Below are 20,502 nucleotides of genomic sequence, written 5' to 3'. Positions count from 1 at the left end.
TCAGCGGTAGAAATAACTTAGTTAGGGGCGTCTGGGTGGCATGGCGGTCTATTCCGTTGCCTACCAACACGAGGATCACCCGTTTGAATCCCCGTGTTACCTCTGGCTTGGTCGGGCATCTCTACAGACACAATTGGCTGTGTCTACGGGTGGGAAACTGGATGTGGGTATGTGTCCTGGTCACTACACTAGCACCTCCTCTGGTCAGTCGGGGTGCCTGTTCAGGGGGGAGGGGGAACTGGGGGGAATAACGTGATCCTCCCACGCAATATGTCCCCCTGGTGACACTCCTCACTGTCGGGTGAAAAGAAGTAGCTGGCAACTCCACATGTATCAGAGGAGGCATGTGGTAGTCCGCAGCCCTCCCCGGATTGGCAGAGGGGGTGGAGCAGCGACCGGGATGGCTCGGAAGAGTGGCGTAATTGGCCAAGTACAATTGGGGAGAAAAAAAGGGGAAAAAAGCCAAAAGTAACTTGGTTGAAAAATATTTTCAAAATCCAGAGATATCAGCTCTGCAGTTGCTGACCTTTTCTTGTGCAGGCCTGAGCATGGCCTCCCAGGCTGCCCTGACAATAGGGATGTCTTGGCGTTTGGTGATGTAGCAATGGGCCTGGAGAACGTGAGCCAACGTCAGGCCGCTGATCACAGCTTCCAGGACCTTCTTCACATGGCTGATGGACATGTGGGCCTGGCTCCTGGTGCCAGCCTTCACCAACTGCATGGTACAGGGAACCAAAGCAATTTGTCCTGCACAGAACACCGACTCATCCACCTGGAGAAGAGAAGAATTGTGAAGCATAAATATCAACCTTGTTTTGGTAAGAGCAAAGAGGCAAGGGTTGGAGATAACTTCATGCTTCATGTTCGCGCTAAGACACACACACACACACAGACACACACACACACAGAAATAAGTAAATATCCTCCTCCAAATCAATCCATCGCTTGAAACTGAATTACAGCCTCCCACAGAATTGGTTACCATTGGGGCAACACTGCAGGAGCTTGACAGTGATGTCCAACATGATAAATGCAATCATCCCACCAATGAACAAATGGCCAGTGAGAACGCGGTGTAGTTCAATATTAACTAATTTATTTCATTTCAAAACTGTCTGCAACTCCCCTCACCCCTACCCGAACACAGACACACCATGTTGGGCTAGGACAAAAAAAAAAAAAAAAAACCCATTAAAAATGAAAAACAATTTGAAAAATAAATAGCACTTTCTGGTCTGTATTGTTATATGTTTCTGGGTACTTAAAATATCAATGGGTGAATTCCAAACTCGAGAATAGAGACTTTTGTTTTAATAGAGACGTTTGTTTTCACTAAGGGCATGACAAACAGGGTTGTCATTACAGTATTAAAGTAGGTGGAAGTAATAAGTGATCAAATTCCAAAATGAGCTGGCAAAAAGTACAAAATACTAATCTATGAGGTGCAATAATCAAATTAACATCAATTAACAGTGTATGTTTGGATAGCGGTGCATCAATTAGCAGGTTCCATCTCTCTTTAACATTTCTGTGGTGTGTTCTCACCGACAATGCTAATTTAACACCACTAAAATAAGCAGGTGTAGTGTGCCAGAGTAAAATGCCAGCAGTGGTTCAGTCATCCACGAGTGAAATTAGCCACATGACAATTAACTCTACAAATGCCTACGCTAGAACCAAACTTCCTAAACTAAATGATGGAAGTGGGGAAAAAAAATCTATCTGTTTAATGCAGAAGAGATGAGTAGGGATGAACGGTGGCATTATGGAGGTCAGGCCTTGGGAGACCCTGTGAGGTCACCTGCGTTTGAGGTTGAGAAGCCTTCATAGTGGATGCTAGCCTGGTCAATGCAAACAGCTGCGGGTGACATGTGTTAATTGGTGGCTTATGCAGGGACCCTGAAGTCTGAGTGGTTGCAGACCTCCAGGGAGGATCAAGGGAACCTAAATCAATTGATACATGGCCCGAGACAAGGTCCTTAGCCGATTAGCAAAGGCACATCCACGGGTATCGTGTTTCAGTCAGATTACCAGGGTTAAAATGGACCAGAGGTATTGCTAAAGACTTAGCACCCCCCCAACCCAAACTCCCCCTCCTCTTTACTTCAAAAACATCTCTTCTAACTTGGAAGGAAGTCTGGGTAACTGTCAAACTAAAGCCCATGTTAACAGAGGTATGCATGTTTGTCCAAAGAAGAAGAAGAAGAAGAGAAAAAAAATATTCTCCTTCCTGAAATGTAGCAAAGCTGTCTTTTATGGGATACTAACAGAACAAGATGCTGCACAACTACTTTGCTAGAGGGGGGACATGGTCACGGCCATTTCCATAATCAGATGGTTTTTCCATGATCCCCAGCTCCTGGCTTCCCTTGTCAACTTTGATGAATCTTCAAGATTCTGCCTCTGCGGCTCCAAATTACCGGGACAGTGCGTGAGACGAGAAGGGGGAGGATAAAGAGGAAGAAGGGAAGGAGGGAGAGAAAGTGAAGGCGGCAGGTTGGGGGGATGAGACGTGGTGGTGGGGGCTCCTTCTTTTTCAAATGGTTGGATCAATCCCCGGATCATTTACCTGCAAGCACAATCTGCCGGGGCGCTTGCCATACAGCTCCGTCTGGCTGACATAAAAGCCAGCTCGTCGCATGTCAACAACAAATTGTCATTGGCATTCCATTTATGAGCCATCAAATGCCATCATATCTACTCCAACAGAGAGGGGCTCCATCAGATTGGATGGGTGGCCAGGATCTCTTAACAAGTCGGTCCCCCGTGAAAAAGACCCTTCTCCATTTCGAATTCAAAAAGGAGGACCGGCATTTGTTGATTTGAATATCAAAAGGGGGAAAGCACAAAGGTCCCTTGACTGTTAAAGACTCCCCTAGCTTCTACCAAGCAGGTGTGTGACGATCAATAATTAAGGATCCCACTCTGGTTACTCTTAGTGGGAGGTGGGATAGGAGTCTGGGGTGGTGGTGGAGGTGGAGGTGGGGAGAGATCTTTTTGTGGTGAACCTGCACAAGGATGGGGGGGAGAGGCCGCAGAGTAGGGAGAGCGAATATTATTTACATAAAATTAACGGTTCAAAAGAATGAGTCCGCACACCAATCAAACTTGTTAATTGACTGTCAATGGTGTGTCCCTGAATATACAACACAACTACATTATTCATCTTAGGCCTTGACAGCGAAGACAGTCCAATTTGCATGGGTGTTCTAAACGTGATCAACAACCACAATGCCACATGCATTTTTAATAGGGCAGAGATGGGATCCTTTAATATTCATAAGGGTCAAACAATTGCATATGACATTAAACTTTCCATAACAAGCTAAGTATTTTTCAAATGTTGGCCGTAGCGGTCTAAACGGCCCACAGAGAGAAGACAGGACACACTGTATTAAAATATTCATGGTATATCAATGCTAAGACATGTTCTTGTTGACTTGTTTATTTCTTTTCCGCTGCCTTAAATTATATCTGAGAATTGCTAGAAGGATTAAAGTTAATCTGCGCTTAAACGGTATCCCGCATATTATCTAGTACTTTTCGGTGGCTGATTTAGAAATACATCCCTGGGGCATCCGGGTAGCGTAGGAGTCTATTCTGTTGCCTACCAACACAGGGATCGCCGGTTCAAATTCCCGTGTTACCTCCAGCTTGGTTGGGCATCCCTACAGACACAACTGGCCGTGTCTGCAGGTGGGAAGCCGGATGTGGGTATGTGTCCTGATCGCTGCACTAGCGCCTCCTCTGGTCGGTCGGGGCGCCTGCTCGGGGTGAAGGGGAACTGGGGGGAATGGTGTGATCCTCCCACGCGCTACGTCCTCCTGGCGAAACTCCTCACTGTCAGGTGAAAAGCGGCCGGCGACTCCACATGTATCGGAGGAGGCATGTGGTAGTCTACAGCCCTCCCCGGATCGGCAGAGTGGGTGGAGCAGCGACCGGTACAGCTCGGAAGAATGGGGTAATTGGACAGGTACAATTGACAATTGGGAAGAAAAAAAAGGGGGGGGGGAAATCAAAAAAAAAAAAAAGAAAAGAGAGAAACATCCTGGATCAGAGTTCTGCAGTACCAATTGACTTTGACACAAGCTTCATCTGTGACCTTATTTTCCCAAAGGTTCCTCTAATCCAAACCAACTTCCTATCAGCTCGACGACTATGGTGATCGCTGCACGCCCCACTCCGCGTAGCATTAATTAAAGCTGTGTTTTGGCTTCACGCTTTATCGACCTTTATTTCATGGCTTAAACACCATAATTTTTCATAAACTCAGTGACGTGTCAAAAGGTCACCCAGCCTCAAAGACATTCTCTCTCTCTCGCTCTCCCTCTCTCTCTCTCTCTCGCTCTCTCCCTCTCTCTCTCCAGACAGTAACATATATGTAAATGCACTCAGGGAGCGCCTGGCTGTGTCCACTTTTAAGCCCTAGCGGTGTCTTGTAACAGGCTGGGGTGTGTGAGGCGTTTCTAATTGCCGTTTTTGTCAAAGAGCTGCGAGGCATGACCAGACAGGGCCGGGCTCTATTCACAACGGTGCCGGAGCCCTTTGGGTCCCCGTGTTCCCGAGGACGTGTCTGGGTGTCATTAGCCGAGATCTGCGACGGTATGGATGAGCTGGGGCCAGCCTGGGTAAAATGACCTGCTATCGACGAACAGTCAGGTCTTCCTGCCTGGTTCCAAGGACAGAGAGAGGTGGAAAACTGCCTCCACCACTACTATCAGATATGCTAATGGTCACATTTCCCCCCATTGAGACCTCATGCATAATTTAGCTGGGAAAATGATGATACAAAATGTGTAAAACGGGCTAGATTAATACGGTGTAACTTTTCCTTTAATGCAAGGACACACGCGACCAAGTTAAAGGAATAAACACTGGGCGACTTAATGAAGCACAACGCGACACACGTTTGTGATGTGCTTCATTTGAAATGTCTCAAAATCTGTTCACTGTTGTAACCAGTGTGACTGTGGATGACCGTATATATTAAGAGGTGCTATTATAATGCACACTGCAGACAGCACGTGTTATTAAACGACTGCACCTTCATCGCATCAGAGCGATGCTTTCAGCTCACTTTTAATCCCTTGTGATTGTTTTTTTCCATGAAGCAAAATTGCAAAATTTCAGATTTTTTTCCCCCCCCAACTTCTCTGGCATATCTAAAGGATGGCACATACTTCAAATATGGAGGATCAAAAACGGTGCTGGAAGTTTAGACTGCATCTTCATCACGCTTTCCGTATCACATCAAACTTGTTTTGATATGTAAATCATAATTTATCATTTTAAACCTAACCAATTTGAGCTCACTTTTAATCCCTTACATGATTTTTTTTTCTCCACGAAGCAAAATTTCCAATTTTTTTCCCCCAACTTCCCTTGCATATCTAAAGGTTGGCACATATCTCAAATATGGAGGATCAAAAACTGTGCTGGAAGTTTTGTTGCATGTATGTAAGCGCACGTATTATTTCTGCTTTTTGGGAGGGTGGGGGGTTGATATGCAGTGACTGTTTAATCCTTACGTAGTGGATGGCAGTTTGTCAGGTCTGTGTGCCGTGATTCCATCTTGAACTGGCTTCGAGTCTGTGGGGCTCTTTCAGCATTAGTGCATTCAAAGCAGATCACGTCTGGGTGCGGGAAATGATAAGAGAAGGGCTCATGTTGTGCTGTGCCCCGAGGAAATATTGCCTCTACTGACACCTCATTTCTACAAATACAAACCGTTCAAGAGAACCATAACCTTTCTCCCCTTCCACAGCATCTACCCCCATGTTAGGCTTCTCATTTAAAACTCCACGAAGGGGGTGGGGTGGGGGTGGGGGGGGTTGCTGGTTATTTACCTTTTTTTCTTCTTCTGCTATGTCTATTTTTTTCCTGTTTGTGCTCCAGCTTGAGCCTAACCCTTGTATGCTCAACTGTCACACAAAATCAGTGTAACTTAAACGGCGACATAAATAGCTGTATGAAGTGCACAAAGGGAGGCAAGTATAGACTACTCGTGTATTCTCCCAGGTCGAAAACGGCATAATCAGACAAAAACAAAGAACCGCTAGCATATGTTCAAAGTACAAGGTTATCGCCCTGAAAAAAGAAGGAAAAAAACAAAAACAAAAAAACGAGGAGAATGGATAAAATAGTGCATTTATTATGAGCCATTTTGGGACGGCGTGTGGTCAGTCTCTGCAAAGGACAGTGGCGCTGGCCCAACCCCCCACCGCCTCTCTCTGCTTGTAATGTGTTTTCCATTCTGCGTGGCTGTCTGCCCTCAACATGCCCACGCCACAGACAGCGAGCCGTGTGGAAGAGTAACACTGTCACGTCGGCTCTGGTCAACTTTATGCCTGTTATTGTCTGTAGCTCAGCAATATTACCAAGGTCAGGGAAGCCTTATTGCTGGATATGTCCAAATGCCGATGCATTTTCTCATAGGATGCATTACAAATACCAAATCAATTCACCTTTAAAAAATACATACACACACGCCACACACGCCACACACACACACACACATATATATATATATATAAAATAAAAATCTTTTAACAAGGGTGTATATATATATATATATATATATATATATATATATATACACACACACACACACACCTTTGTTAAAAGAAACACTCAACGGTAGGAAAAGTGCTCAACAAATAAGGAGCAAGTCATATATATATATATATATATATATGTGTGTGTGTGTGTGTGTGTGTGTGTGTATATACTTGGCACAACAAGTAAGGGAATTTGTGTGTGGTAGATTATTTCTTTGTTGTAACAATGCTTCTTGCCAATAAATCTTATACCATTGGAAAGCCTGTTTATTTCCCTTTTAAATGGGGCCACATTTGTAAGGAACATGCATTTGTGGGATGAGCAGCAGAGCTGAGTATGTGGGTTGCGCCCATGAAAAGTTTGCCAGATCTTCTCTGCCAATGCCAAACAGTTTATTTTGCTGTTGCTATTGACTCTTGTTTTGAGCTTCTGGTACCCCAGGTGCTGACAATCAGGTGCCTGATATAAGATTTATTGCCAAGAAGCATTGTTACAACAAAGAAATAATCTACCAAACACAAATTTCCTTACTTTTTGTGCTAAGTTCATATATATACATATATATATCAACATAGATGCAGGAAAAAAAGTTTTAATAAACAGCAGTATTTTCCTGCATCTGTATTGATATTCCGCTCCTCATTAGTTGAGCACTTATAGCAACACCATTGATGGTTTTGGAAAAAAAAAAGATATTATATATAATCCAGTGATTCAAGTAAATTCTGTATGAGACAGTACAAGCCTCTTTTGCTCCTTATTTGTTGAGCACTTTTCCCACTGTTGAGTGATTCTTTTAACAAAGTTTTATATATATATATATATATATATATATATACATATAAATATATATACACACACACACACACACACAAACACACACACAACATATGCACACACACATTTTTTTTTAAAGGGGATTAATTTGGTATTGTATGTCTACAGCATTTTATAATGATAATAATAATAAACAAAGTAAATAAAATCTTGGCAACTAAAATGTCAAAGACGTCCTAACAACAAATGTAATAAAGGTGCATGCAGAGCACTGCACAACACCAAACACCAGAGCCCCGGACTTAAACACCGCCAATGGATAGGGAGCGATGGCGGGGCATGGTTTTGTTCATTGCGTTTGGGGCAAAATGCCCTGCTGCCTTCAACTGTCCCGACCTCACATCTTTTGACAAATTGGTTGTGAGGCTTTTACGACTGATGCACATATCGCAAAAATCATTTCTGCCAAGCTTCCTCCATGACCTGCCCGTGGGACATGACAAGCCCCTCCATGCGTCGCTCTATCAAACCAGATCTTTCCAGGACAATGCAAATTATGACAAATTCCATCATCCTGCATTACGCGCTTTCTGCTAATCTCCCTAATTCGAGAGAATCGGGGAGGGTCTCGCCGTTTCGGCTGAGGGGCATGTTGTCTGATTGAATGATGCTGAAACTGCAACCCTCAACCCCAGTTTTCTTCTCCCTTTCCAGCGGTGACCACCTCGTCTCTTGTCTTTTCATATCTCTGTTTTTCCCTCCTTGGTAGTTGATAAAACCTCTACCGGCTCCCTACATTTACCAGTCTAGTCGATTGGTCACAGGAGCACCAACCTGGGCAAAACAGAATTATGTCAAAAGGTCCAAGCCGGTAAAGGTGGCAGAAAAGAAGAATAAAGCATACAAAAAAAAAAAAACCTCAAAAAACAAACAAACACAAAACCAGAAAAAAACTTCCTGCAGTATAACCATTCAAGAGTGGGGGTGGTTGATCATATTGAGCATGTGCGTGTGTGTGTATATGTGTGTGTGTGTGTGTGTGGAATGTCCATTTTGTCTGGGCCAGAATCTGAAAGACACATCAACCTGTCACTTTGGTAAAGCAGCTGGTAAAGAGCAAAGTCCCTCTGCATCCTCATCCAAAACTGTCAGTTCACATACACACACAAACACACACACACACACACACACACACACACACACACACACACACACACACACACACACACACACACACACACACACACACACACAGAATAATATTCCATTGTCTTCACTGGACGGCGGATAATCTGCAGCTCACAATGTTACAGTTCAGGAAAAGACGAATAAAAGACCAACAGGAAGAGAGAGAAAAAGAGGGGCAATGTAGGAAATGGGGGAAAAAAAGATGGCAGTTCCATTCCCGCTCAGTAGATGGCAGTATGACTGCATGAAAAGCATTACCACTGCTGTACGTACCAAGGCTGCGGTTCTCAGACCAGGCTAGATTAGACGCGTAGTCTCCTTGGATATCTTTTTTTTTTTCTCCCCAAAATGAAAATGTTCTCAGGAATAAGCCGCAAATTTCCGAAATGAATAGAAAGAATATGAAAGTTGGGGGAGAGAAAAAAGATCTGACAAATTGTTGCGGGATTGTGGGTTTTTGCCTTACGTTTACTTTGGTGTTGCTCAGTAATGACTTCGACTATCAATACTGGATGAATATGATGCAACTAAAGTCTACTGCTGTACAGACTGGAATCACAAAAACATATTTTTTTCCTCTTTTATTTCTTTGATGACACAATTTTGCTACCATTGGTTCAGATCGGACAGAGTGATATCCTCGGCAATCAAATTTAAAATAAACAGAGCTGCTCTAAATCTCTTCTGACATATGAAAAACATTAATACTCATTAATCAATATTAATTCTGAGATATTGCAAATACTGTGCATTCAAAAAATATTACCCGCTTGCCCTGAACGTCCAAAGTTTATCACATTAGACAGATTCACCCGGTCCGACATCCCCCCTTACACGATAACTCCATCATATCAATAATGAATCTCTATTAAAAGTGAACATGCCGATATGTCCGTGGAAAAACAGCACGCTGTCTATAATTCATCCCCAGCACTTTTACCACGGCCAAGCGTGCTTAGGTGACAAAGGTGCTTGAAAAATAAATGACCCAGGTTAAAAGTTACTACTCAGAAGAATCGCTCCATGTTAAATTCATGACAAAGTGAGTGGCTAAAAGTAAATGGGACATAAATGCTAACCCTTCTCTGAGCCATCAGTTTTATTGCTTCTTAAAAAAAAACCTTAATAAATGAAGATAAAACAGCATCGCCAACCTATCACGGTGTGAGGACATAATAATCATTTCTCACCGGAGGCACAGTCTGCCACTTTTAATGTGCGAGAGTTATAGAATTATAAAGCCGCATAATAATCACAAAAATCAGCCACAACAGCCGTCCCTTAAAAGACAAGGCAGCGCTGTACAGTAGCGAGAGGCGCTGCCTTGTACTGTACGGAGCAGCCGTTCAGTCTAGCCTGCTGACAAGTGGCGTTAATGAACCCTGCGTCTTGTGTGTGGCACACTCATCAGTTTTCTGCAGGCTAATGTATTCAGTGTGCAAACAAAACAGCCTATTAATACACGTTGCAATCCGGGATCATTTTAACACAATAATCTCTTGACTATTGTTACGCTTCTGACATCTTGAAGCAAAAAACAAAGAGTGCAAACTGTGCTATTTCTTTTTCATGTACATGTGCGCATTTTTGTGCGGTGTCCAAGTCTCGGTATCATAATGCTACAAGACAATCATTATCTCATGTCTGTCTTCCAAGTCCCCAACGCTGTTCTATATTAGTTTCCCTCTTATATATAAATAAATATACATATATATATATTTTTCCCCCCCTCCCTGTGTCACCACACCAGGATGTGTGGGCCCTGACCAATCTTACACTTATATTGATTGTGTGTCTTGTCTGTATTTGCCACCCATGTGTGTATCGCACAAGGAGCATTTTCCAGACACTCCCTCTCTGTGTTCTTTTGTGAGTGTGTGTGTGTGTGTGAGGGCAAGGCTGACAGGACCTACACGCCAGCACACACACACACACACACACACACACAGGTACGCGTGCGCATGTGTGTGTGTGCTGGTGTGTAGGCCCTGTCAGCCTTGCCCTCTCGTCACTGCAGAGGGAAGATACACACCCGGGCAGCACTGAATATAGTGGCTAGTTACCATAGTAATGGGATGGTCATACGTCTCCCCTTTCTTAGACAGTGATGGGAGTGGACAGGACATGCTATGCTTTTCATCTATGCATTAGATATTCAGTTATTTCATTTCGCAAATAAAAAGCCAAACCCTCCACTACCCTTCTCACAGTCGAACAGGGTGTGTGTGTGTGTGCGTGTGTGTGCAAATACTCAGGTATGGGCAATAATTCACAGAGAGGACGAGAGATAATTGCCTCATTTTAGTGGAGGGTGTTTGTGATTGCAATTGTAACAAGACAAGTATCTTGGCAGAGATCTGTGTTAGTGGAATCTTTACATGACATTTTTCAGATGCCTTCTTGATGTCCCTGGTCCGTTTATACTAACCCCCTCCACCGCTTATCAACAGTGACAGAGCGAGGAGTAAACACACACACACACACACATGCCACATGAGAGTCTTTCAAAAAGAAAGCCAAGTTTACCAATTACCGTGTCATGTCAACTGTCCTTTTTTATATCTGTTTTCAGTTGGATTTCCTAAAGCACATTTCTTCATTGAACCAATTAAATAATTCGAGACTACTTGTATAAAATTTATACAAAGCGATAAAGAAAAAGAAAACAAGGCTTTGGCATGGTGTTGAGTGGGAGTCTGAGGTTGAAGAAGAGGGTCAAGACTGTCCATCCACTACGCTCAAGGGACACCAGAGACCACAACTCTATTCTCTTGTGGCTACCCAAGTGGTTAAGGATCACTGCACCGGTACATGCCCACCCTGGGTGTGTGTGTGTTTGTGCACATGTGCATATGTGTGAGAGAGAATGGCAGCAGTGGTCGTCCGGTCCCTCCTTCCTCTGGCTTGTTGACATGAACCAATGCAGTCAGGCACCAATAATACATGAAGAGTTGTTCAGAGGCAATTAGGATCAGTTGTCAGGGCCCGGCCGATTAATGAGGAGGAGTGTTGCAGCAGCCAAGGAGGAGGCATGGCGCACGTGGCCTGTCTGAGGGCTGATGCGCCCTGACAGACGATCTACTCTGACAGGTCCAGTCCTTCCAGTGTCCTCGCCCGCTACAAGCCAATACCAGCCTGTGCCCACGTGGTGCATTGGTGGAGGATCATGCCGCAAACACGCTTCATGCTTCCTGAAAATGGCAGGTCAGCCTTCACAGAGTAGAGGGGAAGAGGTCACAGTATGGGGAGGAAGGGAAGGAAGGGAGAGAGGGAACATAAAGGATGGGAGGGAAAAGGACCGTGTGTGGTGGTGCGTGTATGCTGCTTTCTACAACCTCCTACCTATATAACTGCCCCCTCATCAAATCATAATTGGTCTATATTTGAGCCAGCACATATACGAAACAAACACACAACACTGACATGTAGATGCAAAAGTGCCCAACCCCCGCTCAGCAGTTGCAACTCTAGAGCTGCGACCATGTGTCAACACAGATATACATCTTGGGCTGAGGAGCATTTTTAGTGAAGTGTGTGTGTGTGTATATATATATATATATATATATATATATATATATATATATATATATTTTTTTTTTTTAATAGCTCAAAGTTGTTAAATGGCAGAACAAGCTTGTTTCGTGCTCAATGCACTCATCAAATCAAATCAAATCAATTTTATTTGCATAGCCCAATATCACAAATTACAAATTTGCCTCAGTGGGCTTAACAGCAAAAAAACAACCTGTCCTTAGACCCTCTCATCGGATAAGGAAAAACTCCCTAAAAAAACCCTTTAACAGTGAGAAAAAATAGGAAGAAACCTCAGGGAGAGCAACAGAGGAGGGATCTCTCTCCCAAGACAGACAGCTGCCTCTTTTCTAGATTGAAGATTTCATTGCAACATCCTGTGGACATATATATGTGTGTGTGTGTATATATATATATATATATATATATATATATATATATATACACACACACACACACACATACATATGCAAGTATAAATATATGTGAAATGAGAATGTGTGTGTGTGACAGTGAAAGGACAATGTATGTGTGTGAGAGTGAAAATAAAGTATGTGAAAGGAGAACGTATGTATGTGAGAGTGAAAATATATGTATACGAAAGGAGAATGTGTGTGTGTGAGAGGGCCAGAATGAATTATGCTCATACGGCCCCTCATATATGTATGTATATATGTACATGTATGTGTGCATGGGTGTAACTTATGGGGGGGGTCAGGGGGGACATGTCCCCCTCAATATTTAGAAGAGGTGAATTTGTCCCCCCCCAAAAAAATATATCATGAATGATAATGTTAACTCCCTCGCCAAAAAAGGTAAAATAACAACACAGTCAGTCGAACTACTTAAAATGTCATTCATACGTATTTTCCAATGATTTCATACACCCCTATGCTTGGACCATACCATTTTAACCTTGCCACTGGGATTGCCGACCTCGTTGCTGTCTTGCAGTTGCTCCTGACAACCAGGAGACCGGAGCATGAATGATCATGTAAGCAAGTGTAAGTAACGTAGCTAGCCAGCTTGCTTGTCTAGCCCAGTACACCACCCTTTCTTACCTTTGGGGTTTCTGAGTTAGATTTTCTTACGTATTTCCGGATGAATTATAGCCTTATCTAGTTTATAACTTGTGTTTGGGGTTTATCAGTTCAGACCCCCTCACAAACTAGCTAGCTAGCTAGCTAGCGCTTGCTAACAGTAGCCCCTAGACGTTTATGTTAGCTAAAATGAACTTGAAGTGATAATTTCGGGCACATAAGATAACATAATAGGTACATCTACAAACCAATTTGTGCCAAGGGTATTGTATTAATTCAAATGCATCTACATTTCCACAATAAATTGATGTAGAAAAAGAGCAAATTGGTACATACAAATTCACCAGTATGCAGGAAATTAAATGTGTGATGCTCAAAATTTCCAGGGGGAGGACCCCCTGACCCCCACTAAATGTGTCCCCCCCAATGTTCAAGGGAAACTTACTCCACAGGATGTGTGTGTACGTATACATGTGTGCAGATTCATTCCCATTTTAGCTTACAACAAATGCATTTACAATCTTCACAGAAGAAACTATAAGAGCATCTTGTAGGTTTGGGAGCAATTTTATTTATCTATTTATATTTTGGTGAGCGCACGTGCCCACGTAGCTCTACTTGCCTGAGTCTGCTTGCGTGTTTGTGTATTTGCATGTCAGTGCAACCTGATTTGAATGCTGCCCTTGACTGTCATGTGTGTGAATAATGAGTCATCTGTGACTTAGTTTGGTGACTGAGCCTGTATATCCTGTCACACAACTAAGGCCAAGACACAACGAGTACACAGGTGTGTGTGTGTGTATGTGTGTGTGTATGTGTCTGCTTAAGACTGAGCCTCAGGGCATACAGCCGACATGACATTCAGCCAGGGTCTTACTGGGTTTGATCAGTGAGTAGTGTGCCTGTCCATTTCAAGTGATGGCAGTTGACCCAAGTTTTCAGGTAGGGTTAGCAAAGCCTACTGACACACACACACACACACACACACACACACACACACACACACACACACACACACACACACACACACACAGGTGATGTACAGACAGAGTTAGGAACTGAATCAGCACTCAGAAAGGAAAGACTCTGAAGTGAGGTGAAGCTGCCAGGACTTTCTGAATCACCAAACAAAGGAATCCTTCCATGGCACACAATGCAGGTATTCAGATAACGACCCAAACAGCTTACCTATTCTGCTTGGGCCTTGAGTGAAAAACAAGCTGAACGCCAAAATGCAGACCCATGTCTAAACCCTCCATGGCACCTGGTAATCAACCCCAATGTGAGCCGAACGATATCGCAGATCCAAGCAGCACTCAATCTCATGACTGATCAAGCCGCTTAGCCTTCAAGATCTCATTTTTCATTGACTCAATTACTCGACAACTGTTACTCCTCCACCCCCCCCACACACATACACACACACGCACGCACCCCCACCCCCCTCGGTTGGAAGTGTTCATTTGTTCTTTTATTAGAGCTGATAACATCCCTTGCATTGTGAGTGTGCACGCTAGAGAGCCACCCCTACTGTTCTAGCCTCCAGCGTTTCATATTATTGGTGCATTATTTCACGCATGCCCTCCTCTTTTATCAAGCGCTTTTGAAGTAATGTTAATAGACTAGAAAATTGAGACATTTATGAAGTATGGGCCGTGTTTATGAAAAAATCCATAAAGTGTGACAGGGGCGAGGTGAGATAAAAGCAAGGCTTTAATAGATTATGGCGAATGGGGCGTCAAAGGCTGACGGGCACCTCCTCAGTTGATACCTCGTTTGTTTTTTGTTTTTTTTAATGGGATTAATTTTGTTGTATTAGGAGTGAAGTTAAACGCCCTAATTAATCTGTACGTACCGCACGAATACCTCCCCAAACGCAGACGCGCACACACAGCTTTTTAGCTAATTACTTTTATGTGCTGATTGAGGTAATGGTAGTCTCCTCTGGTGGTGTATTGACCGGAGAAGTTTTGGGGAGGTGGGGTACAAATAAGGGTTCATGGGCAGTCTGACTGAGCGCATGTGAGCTCTTTTTACAGTGTAAAACATCTGGGGGTGGGAGAGGGGGTGGTGGTAGCTAGCTAGCCATAAACAAAAAGCACTTAGCTACATTTTCCATAACGTATTTTTATGCGCATTTTGAAATGTCGCATTAGAACAGGGTTGTGGGAATGGCAAAGACCTTTTGTGCACATTTGTGGTTTTGGCCTTTTTCGAAAGCGTTATCGCGCTAAATGGGATACGGAAACGACTTTGCCGAATAAATTCTGACGTAGCGAACATTTAACTCGCGCGACTGATCCAGGCTGCGTCTGCTGTCGGCGTCTTCCCGGATATTCCCACATCGTACGTACGTATGTTTTCGCTTCTTCGTCTCCGGACAGCATGAAACATGGCCAATAACAGGGGACACGAAAGAACGATTTTCCCAAATGAAACAAATTCCTGAAGACCTCTCTCCATTTTCCTTCGTCGAAGGCCAAGGCAACTGGTTTTGTTTCAGGTTCGCAACCTCTACTTCTACGCTATTACAGCCATGCGTAACGTAGCCTGTACTGCCACCTTCTAACGAAACTACGCTTTGCGTAGCCTAGTTTATTCGCTCCAAACCAGCAGACGGAAACGCAGCTAATTCTTTTTTCTTCTTTTTTTCCCTCGACATTTAAAAAAATTCGCTTAAAATTCGCTTGACAATTACTGGAAACAAGGCTAACTGCTAAAGTTGCTCATGTTTAGCTGTCACAATCCTTACTCTTAACCATACATAGAAAAATAGCGGCTTAAGTGATTTTAATATAAGCATGGATTATTCTCAAAATTGTACAGACCACATCTACTTGGTGCCTTAAACAAGCAAAGGAAACTGCTTCCTATATTCCTTTGTTATTGAGTGCTGTATCCTTCCTTTGGTCCTACATGGGTGGCCAAACTTCTTGAAGGCCCAACCTGACCTCTGAACTCACCTTAATAGGGGTCAGACATCGCTTAGCTCATTGTTTTAAGGCATTTAGGTTCCTATACGAAGAATATTCAAATTTTGACTCCCCAAACAGTCCACGCCTCCTCCTGATGTTAATTGGCAACGTCAGATCCACTTTCCTCTCAGTGCCTCACGGTCCACTTTGACAATTTTCAAAATCCAATGCAAATCCTATTGTAGGCTTGTGCACAAGAGGCTTCCATAATATTGACTGTCACTCACAATTAAGGGAGTAAGTCGAGGAGTTAGTGTTCACCGGCAACCTGAGGCTAGCACTACCAGCTCCCTAAACACGGCCATCAGAATCTGATCAGTGAGTGTAAATTCAAAGCAAATATCCCAGGGGTGAGCCACTTACCTTAACAGGAGAGAGGAGATGTTTAACAGCCATTCAACTGATAATGTTCCTATTCAGATGTGAGTTTGGCCATTGTGTTTGGTTCTTTAAATGCTGCTCCAAGGGGAATGTGATGAGACAATCAGCATAAAATCGAGTAGGCATGGACAAAAAAGGGAAAAAAGCATTTTAGGACTCCAGCTGTTAACGATGACTTTGGTAAACGATGGGTCAATTTCCTCCGTCTGGCAACTCACATGCTTAATCATCTGTTATGAGTACAAATGGATTTCTGAACAAAAATGTGGAGCATCACTGGATAAAAACTAGGTCTTCACTTTTCTGCTATTATGTTAATGCAAGAGTGGCTTTGAAAGCTGACTCTTTAAAAGCAACAGCTCGGAGTAAGTGGAGTAATATCTTTATTTTTCTTTTAAGAGCACACAGTCACTTGGCTGTTGTTGTAATGGGAGAATTTGTTTTGATTTGTTTTTTTAAATTCTAGCTGTCAGGGAGTAAGCTTTATTCATCAAGTGATTGATGCGATAAAACGCTGGCATTTCTGGAAGTACCTAATTAAATTATGTAAATTCAAACAAAACACAAGACAGCAGAACTTGCATTAATTTGGTGATAAATATCGAAATAGCAAATTGGTTGGAAGATTTTTTGATCTTACTGCAGAACCCTAACCATAATAACATCAGCTACCCTCAAGAAAACAATATCAGAGCAATTATGTTAAATACGACCTCCAAGCATGAGCTTATCATGGATGGGACCCAAATGATATAGTACATACACCAACTATATGTTAAGGATATACAGTTGTTTTTGTCTTTATAGCTTGCAGCGGATTCCATGTAAACTAATGCTGTATCATACATCTACATATTGTGCAGCAAGAAGCCTCCAGCCATGACATCAGAAAGGTTAACTAATTCTCTAAATCAAGTCAGATCTGAATCTGTCAGCTTGCCAGGCCATGTTGACAGATAGAAAGACATGACAAGCCAGGCAGATAGATGAATGGATGGATGGAGTTTGAAGGTCCAGTATCCATCACGTGCCAATCCCTAATATGGTTTCTCCACATCTCCGCCAGCTTCAGACCTTGTCGTGGATCCCTATTCAAATCCGTATGGCCGGAGTGCCGTTTCCTGTCAGCAGCCATGTGCTGCCTCTCAAACCACTGGACATTTTTCGCAAGAGCACTACTTGCAATAGAGCAGGACATCGGTCAATCTACTGGCCTAATTAACATCCAGTACAGATGAAGATAAATATGGTTTGTGTGGCCTAAAGCCAAACACTCCACAGGAACTGGGTATCTATCAGACAATAAGTGAGATAATAAACAATTAACCTTAAGCCTTCAGTGAAGTCGGTATCCATTTTATCCATTGTGTCATATGTCTTTGTCCCTTTAAAAGGCTTTATACAGAAATACTCTGCTGCATATGACCGATGATATTCTGCAGGAAATAATTAAGATCACAAATTCATTATCTGAGACGTCTGACCCTCAACCAGCCCCAATGTATAGTTAGATTCCACTTTTAATTGCTAATTATTTTCCCAGAGACTGGGAAGGTAGAGAGCTGCAGGTTATTTAGTCTCAGAGGGCAGCTTCCTTCCATCACGTTGTTGTCAGGGCCCTGCTACCATGGCGTTACACAGAAACAGCCGCCAATGAGAAATGTCATTAAGATGGAGTTGCGAGGGGGGGCACCACATCTGCATACTCGCAGCAAGGGGGTAATTGTATCAATATGTAAAAATCTCTGGCTGAACTGAGGAGATGTTAATACAATTTTGATCTAATTAAGTCATCGTAGCAAGGAGGAGGAGCAGGAGGGAGTAGACATGCTGGGTGATGACGTAGGGTCAGTGAGAGCGCCGTGCACAGCTCTGAATGAACAAACAAAACTCCTGTCATCGTTTCACTCTGATTGCTCTGAATATGAACGATGACTAGGAGAGATAAAAAGAGATTACAGTGTTTTCAAGAGTCATGGGTTGGTGCCCCCAGCTGACATCAGTGAGGGACCCCATGAAGGAAGCCAGCCAAGTCAGAGACAGACCTGACTGTCGGCACAGGATCGCTCGAGCCTCAGTGACACACTGGTGAGATATGCCTTCAAGCGCTCAATGAATGGTTAATCCACACATGTTCTCACTCATTGGGGGATTTGGCTGGGGGATCAAGGACAGTGTGGAGGAGACGGACACTAGCCTTGTTGACAGTACCTTGACAAGCGAAATCCCAAAAAATACACACTGTATAAACAGTGCACCAAGCCAACCATGCAACCGCGGCCCAAACTTCCTCCGCCTTCCCTTTGAATACAACATTCTTTCTGGGTTTGAAACAATATGAAAGGAGTCTGACCGTTTGCGCAATACAAACAAGTGCAATCATGGATGCATACTGCCCACTATAATGAAGATACGGATTCACAGTTACACGCAAAAGCACCGATGAGAAAAAACTATCAGACAAACGGACGGTTGTACAAATCGGGCACAAACGCATACACATACAAACAACTTAGTTAAAAGAAACACTCAACGGTAGGGAAAGTGCTCAACAAATAAGGGGCAAAATAATCCAATGAGTCAAGTAAATTCTTATGGCATGAAACAGGCTTGTACTGTCTCAAAGAATTTACTTGACTCACTGGATTACACATACAAACATAAATAAAGACAGACACAGAAACCAACAAACACACGTGGTGGATATAGATAAACAAGTATTGTGCATTCACTTACTGACAGTTTCTGTGTTGTCAGTACATCAATAGTTGTGTATATAATGGCAAAATAACAGCCAACTGAAACACAGCAATGGTGCTACATCAGCTGGACCAGCGGTGGCTAACCATGTGCCATGGAGAGCCATGTGTATGCAGGTTTTCATTCCAACCTGACTCCACACCAGGTGATTTCACTGATACATTCTTCCTCTTTGGTTGAAGGGTTGCTAATCAGTGAAATCACCTGGTGTGGAGTCAGGCTGGAATGAAAACCTGCTTACACATGGCTCTCCATGGCACATGGTTAGCCACCCCTGAGCTAGACACATTATTCATCTTTAATTGGATCAACACTTGATCATCTAGTATTCCTCTATCTAACACCACATACTTTGAAACAGTCAGTCTTTTCATGGTGCTATGAACACAATGACACCCTTCCCCATTCCATTATCCAATCCGCTTATCCCAAGTAGGGTCGCGGAGACGCTGGACCCTATCCCAGCAGATATTGGGTGGCAGGCGGGGAAACACCCTGGACAGTCCATCACAGGGCCGACACACACACACACACACACACACACACACACACACACACACACACACACACATTCATACAATTTACTAGTTGATTCACCTGACCTACATGTCTTTGGACAGTGGGAGGAAACCGGAGCACCCAGAGGAAACCCACATGACCCCCAAGGTTGGACAACCCCGGGGTTCGAACCCAGGACCTTCTTGCTGTGAGGCGACCACACTAACCACTGCGCCACCGTGCCGCCCATACACAATGACACAAAAGAGTAAATTGAAATAACATTTCCCTGGTTTGTGTCCCTCCAAATAAGAGGGATCAAGGACCTTTTTGGGATACCCTCTACCATCAACTGCATTTGAGTAGCCAAGACGGTGACATAAAGGTGAGGTTGCAAGTTGGTTAATGTGTTAAACAGATAAAACTAAGCATGATTAACATAGAACCAAATGCAAGCACACACACACACATAACCTATTTTCAGTCACAAAGATTTGTCTTGTTTGAAAAAGCACACTATCCTGGGTAGCCAAAACAAAACCTAACCTGCTAGCGTTGCACCCAAACACAACAGACATCCATCCTGCCTCCACTCCCCCTTACCCTGAGGGCCTGGCTGTAGGGCCCGATGTTGGCTGGGGCCCAGTGGGACATGCTCTGGACATGGAGGGCCTCTCTCTTGGGGAATGATCCATCCCCCTGAGGCTGGGTCCAGTTGTGGAGCAGACAGTCCATCTGCATCAGCTGACCAGCAGGTAGAGCAGCCTGGACACACACCCTGGGGGGAAAATGGA

General features: G+C 43.6%; 1 protein-coding gene across 5 annotated transcripts in view; it reads right to left on the bottom strand.

Moving 5' to 3' along the window:
- The window catches only part of dph6 (diphthamine biosynthesis 6), an 87,808-nt gene that overhangs the window by 18,719 nt on the left and 48,587 nt on the right, over positions 1–20,502 (bottom strand). For all 5 annotated transcript variants that reach the window (XM_056296032.1, XM_056296033.1, XM_056296034.1 and 2 more), the window contains 2 exons: positions 20,312–20,486; positions 527–772 (listed from right to left, as the gene is read on the bottom strand). In XM_056296032.1, the coding sequence (XP_056152007.1) occupies positions 527–772; positions 20,312–20,486 (421 nt within the window). The remainder of the gene's footprint in view (positions 1–526; positions 773–20,311; positions 20,487–20,502) is intronic.

The sequence above is a fragment of the Lampris incognitus genome, chromosome 16, assembly GCF_029633865.1.
Source record: "Lampris incognitus isolate fLamInc1 chromosome 16, fLamInc1.hap2, whole genome shotgun sequence".
NCBI lineage: Eukaryota > Metazoa > Chordata > Actinopteri > Lampriformes > Lampridae > Lampris > Lampris incognitus.
Note: the sequence above shows the minus strand (reverse complement) of the source record. Positions and strands in the feature narration are given on the sequence as shown.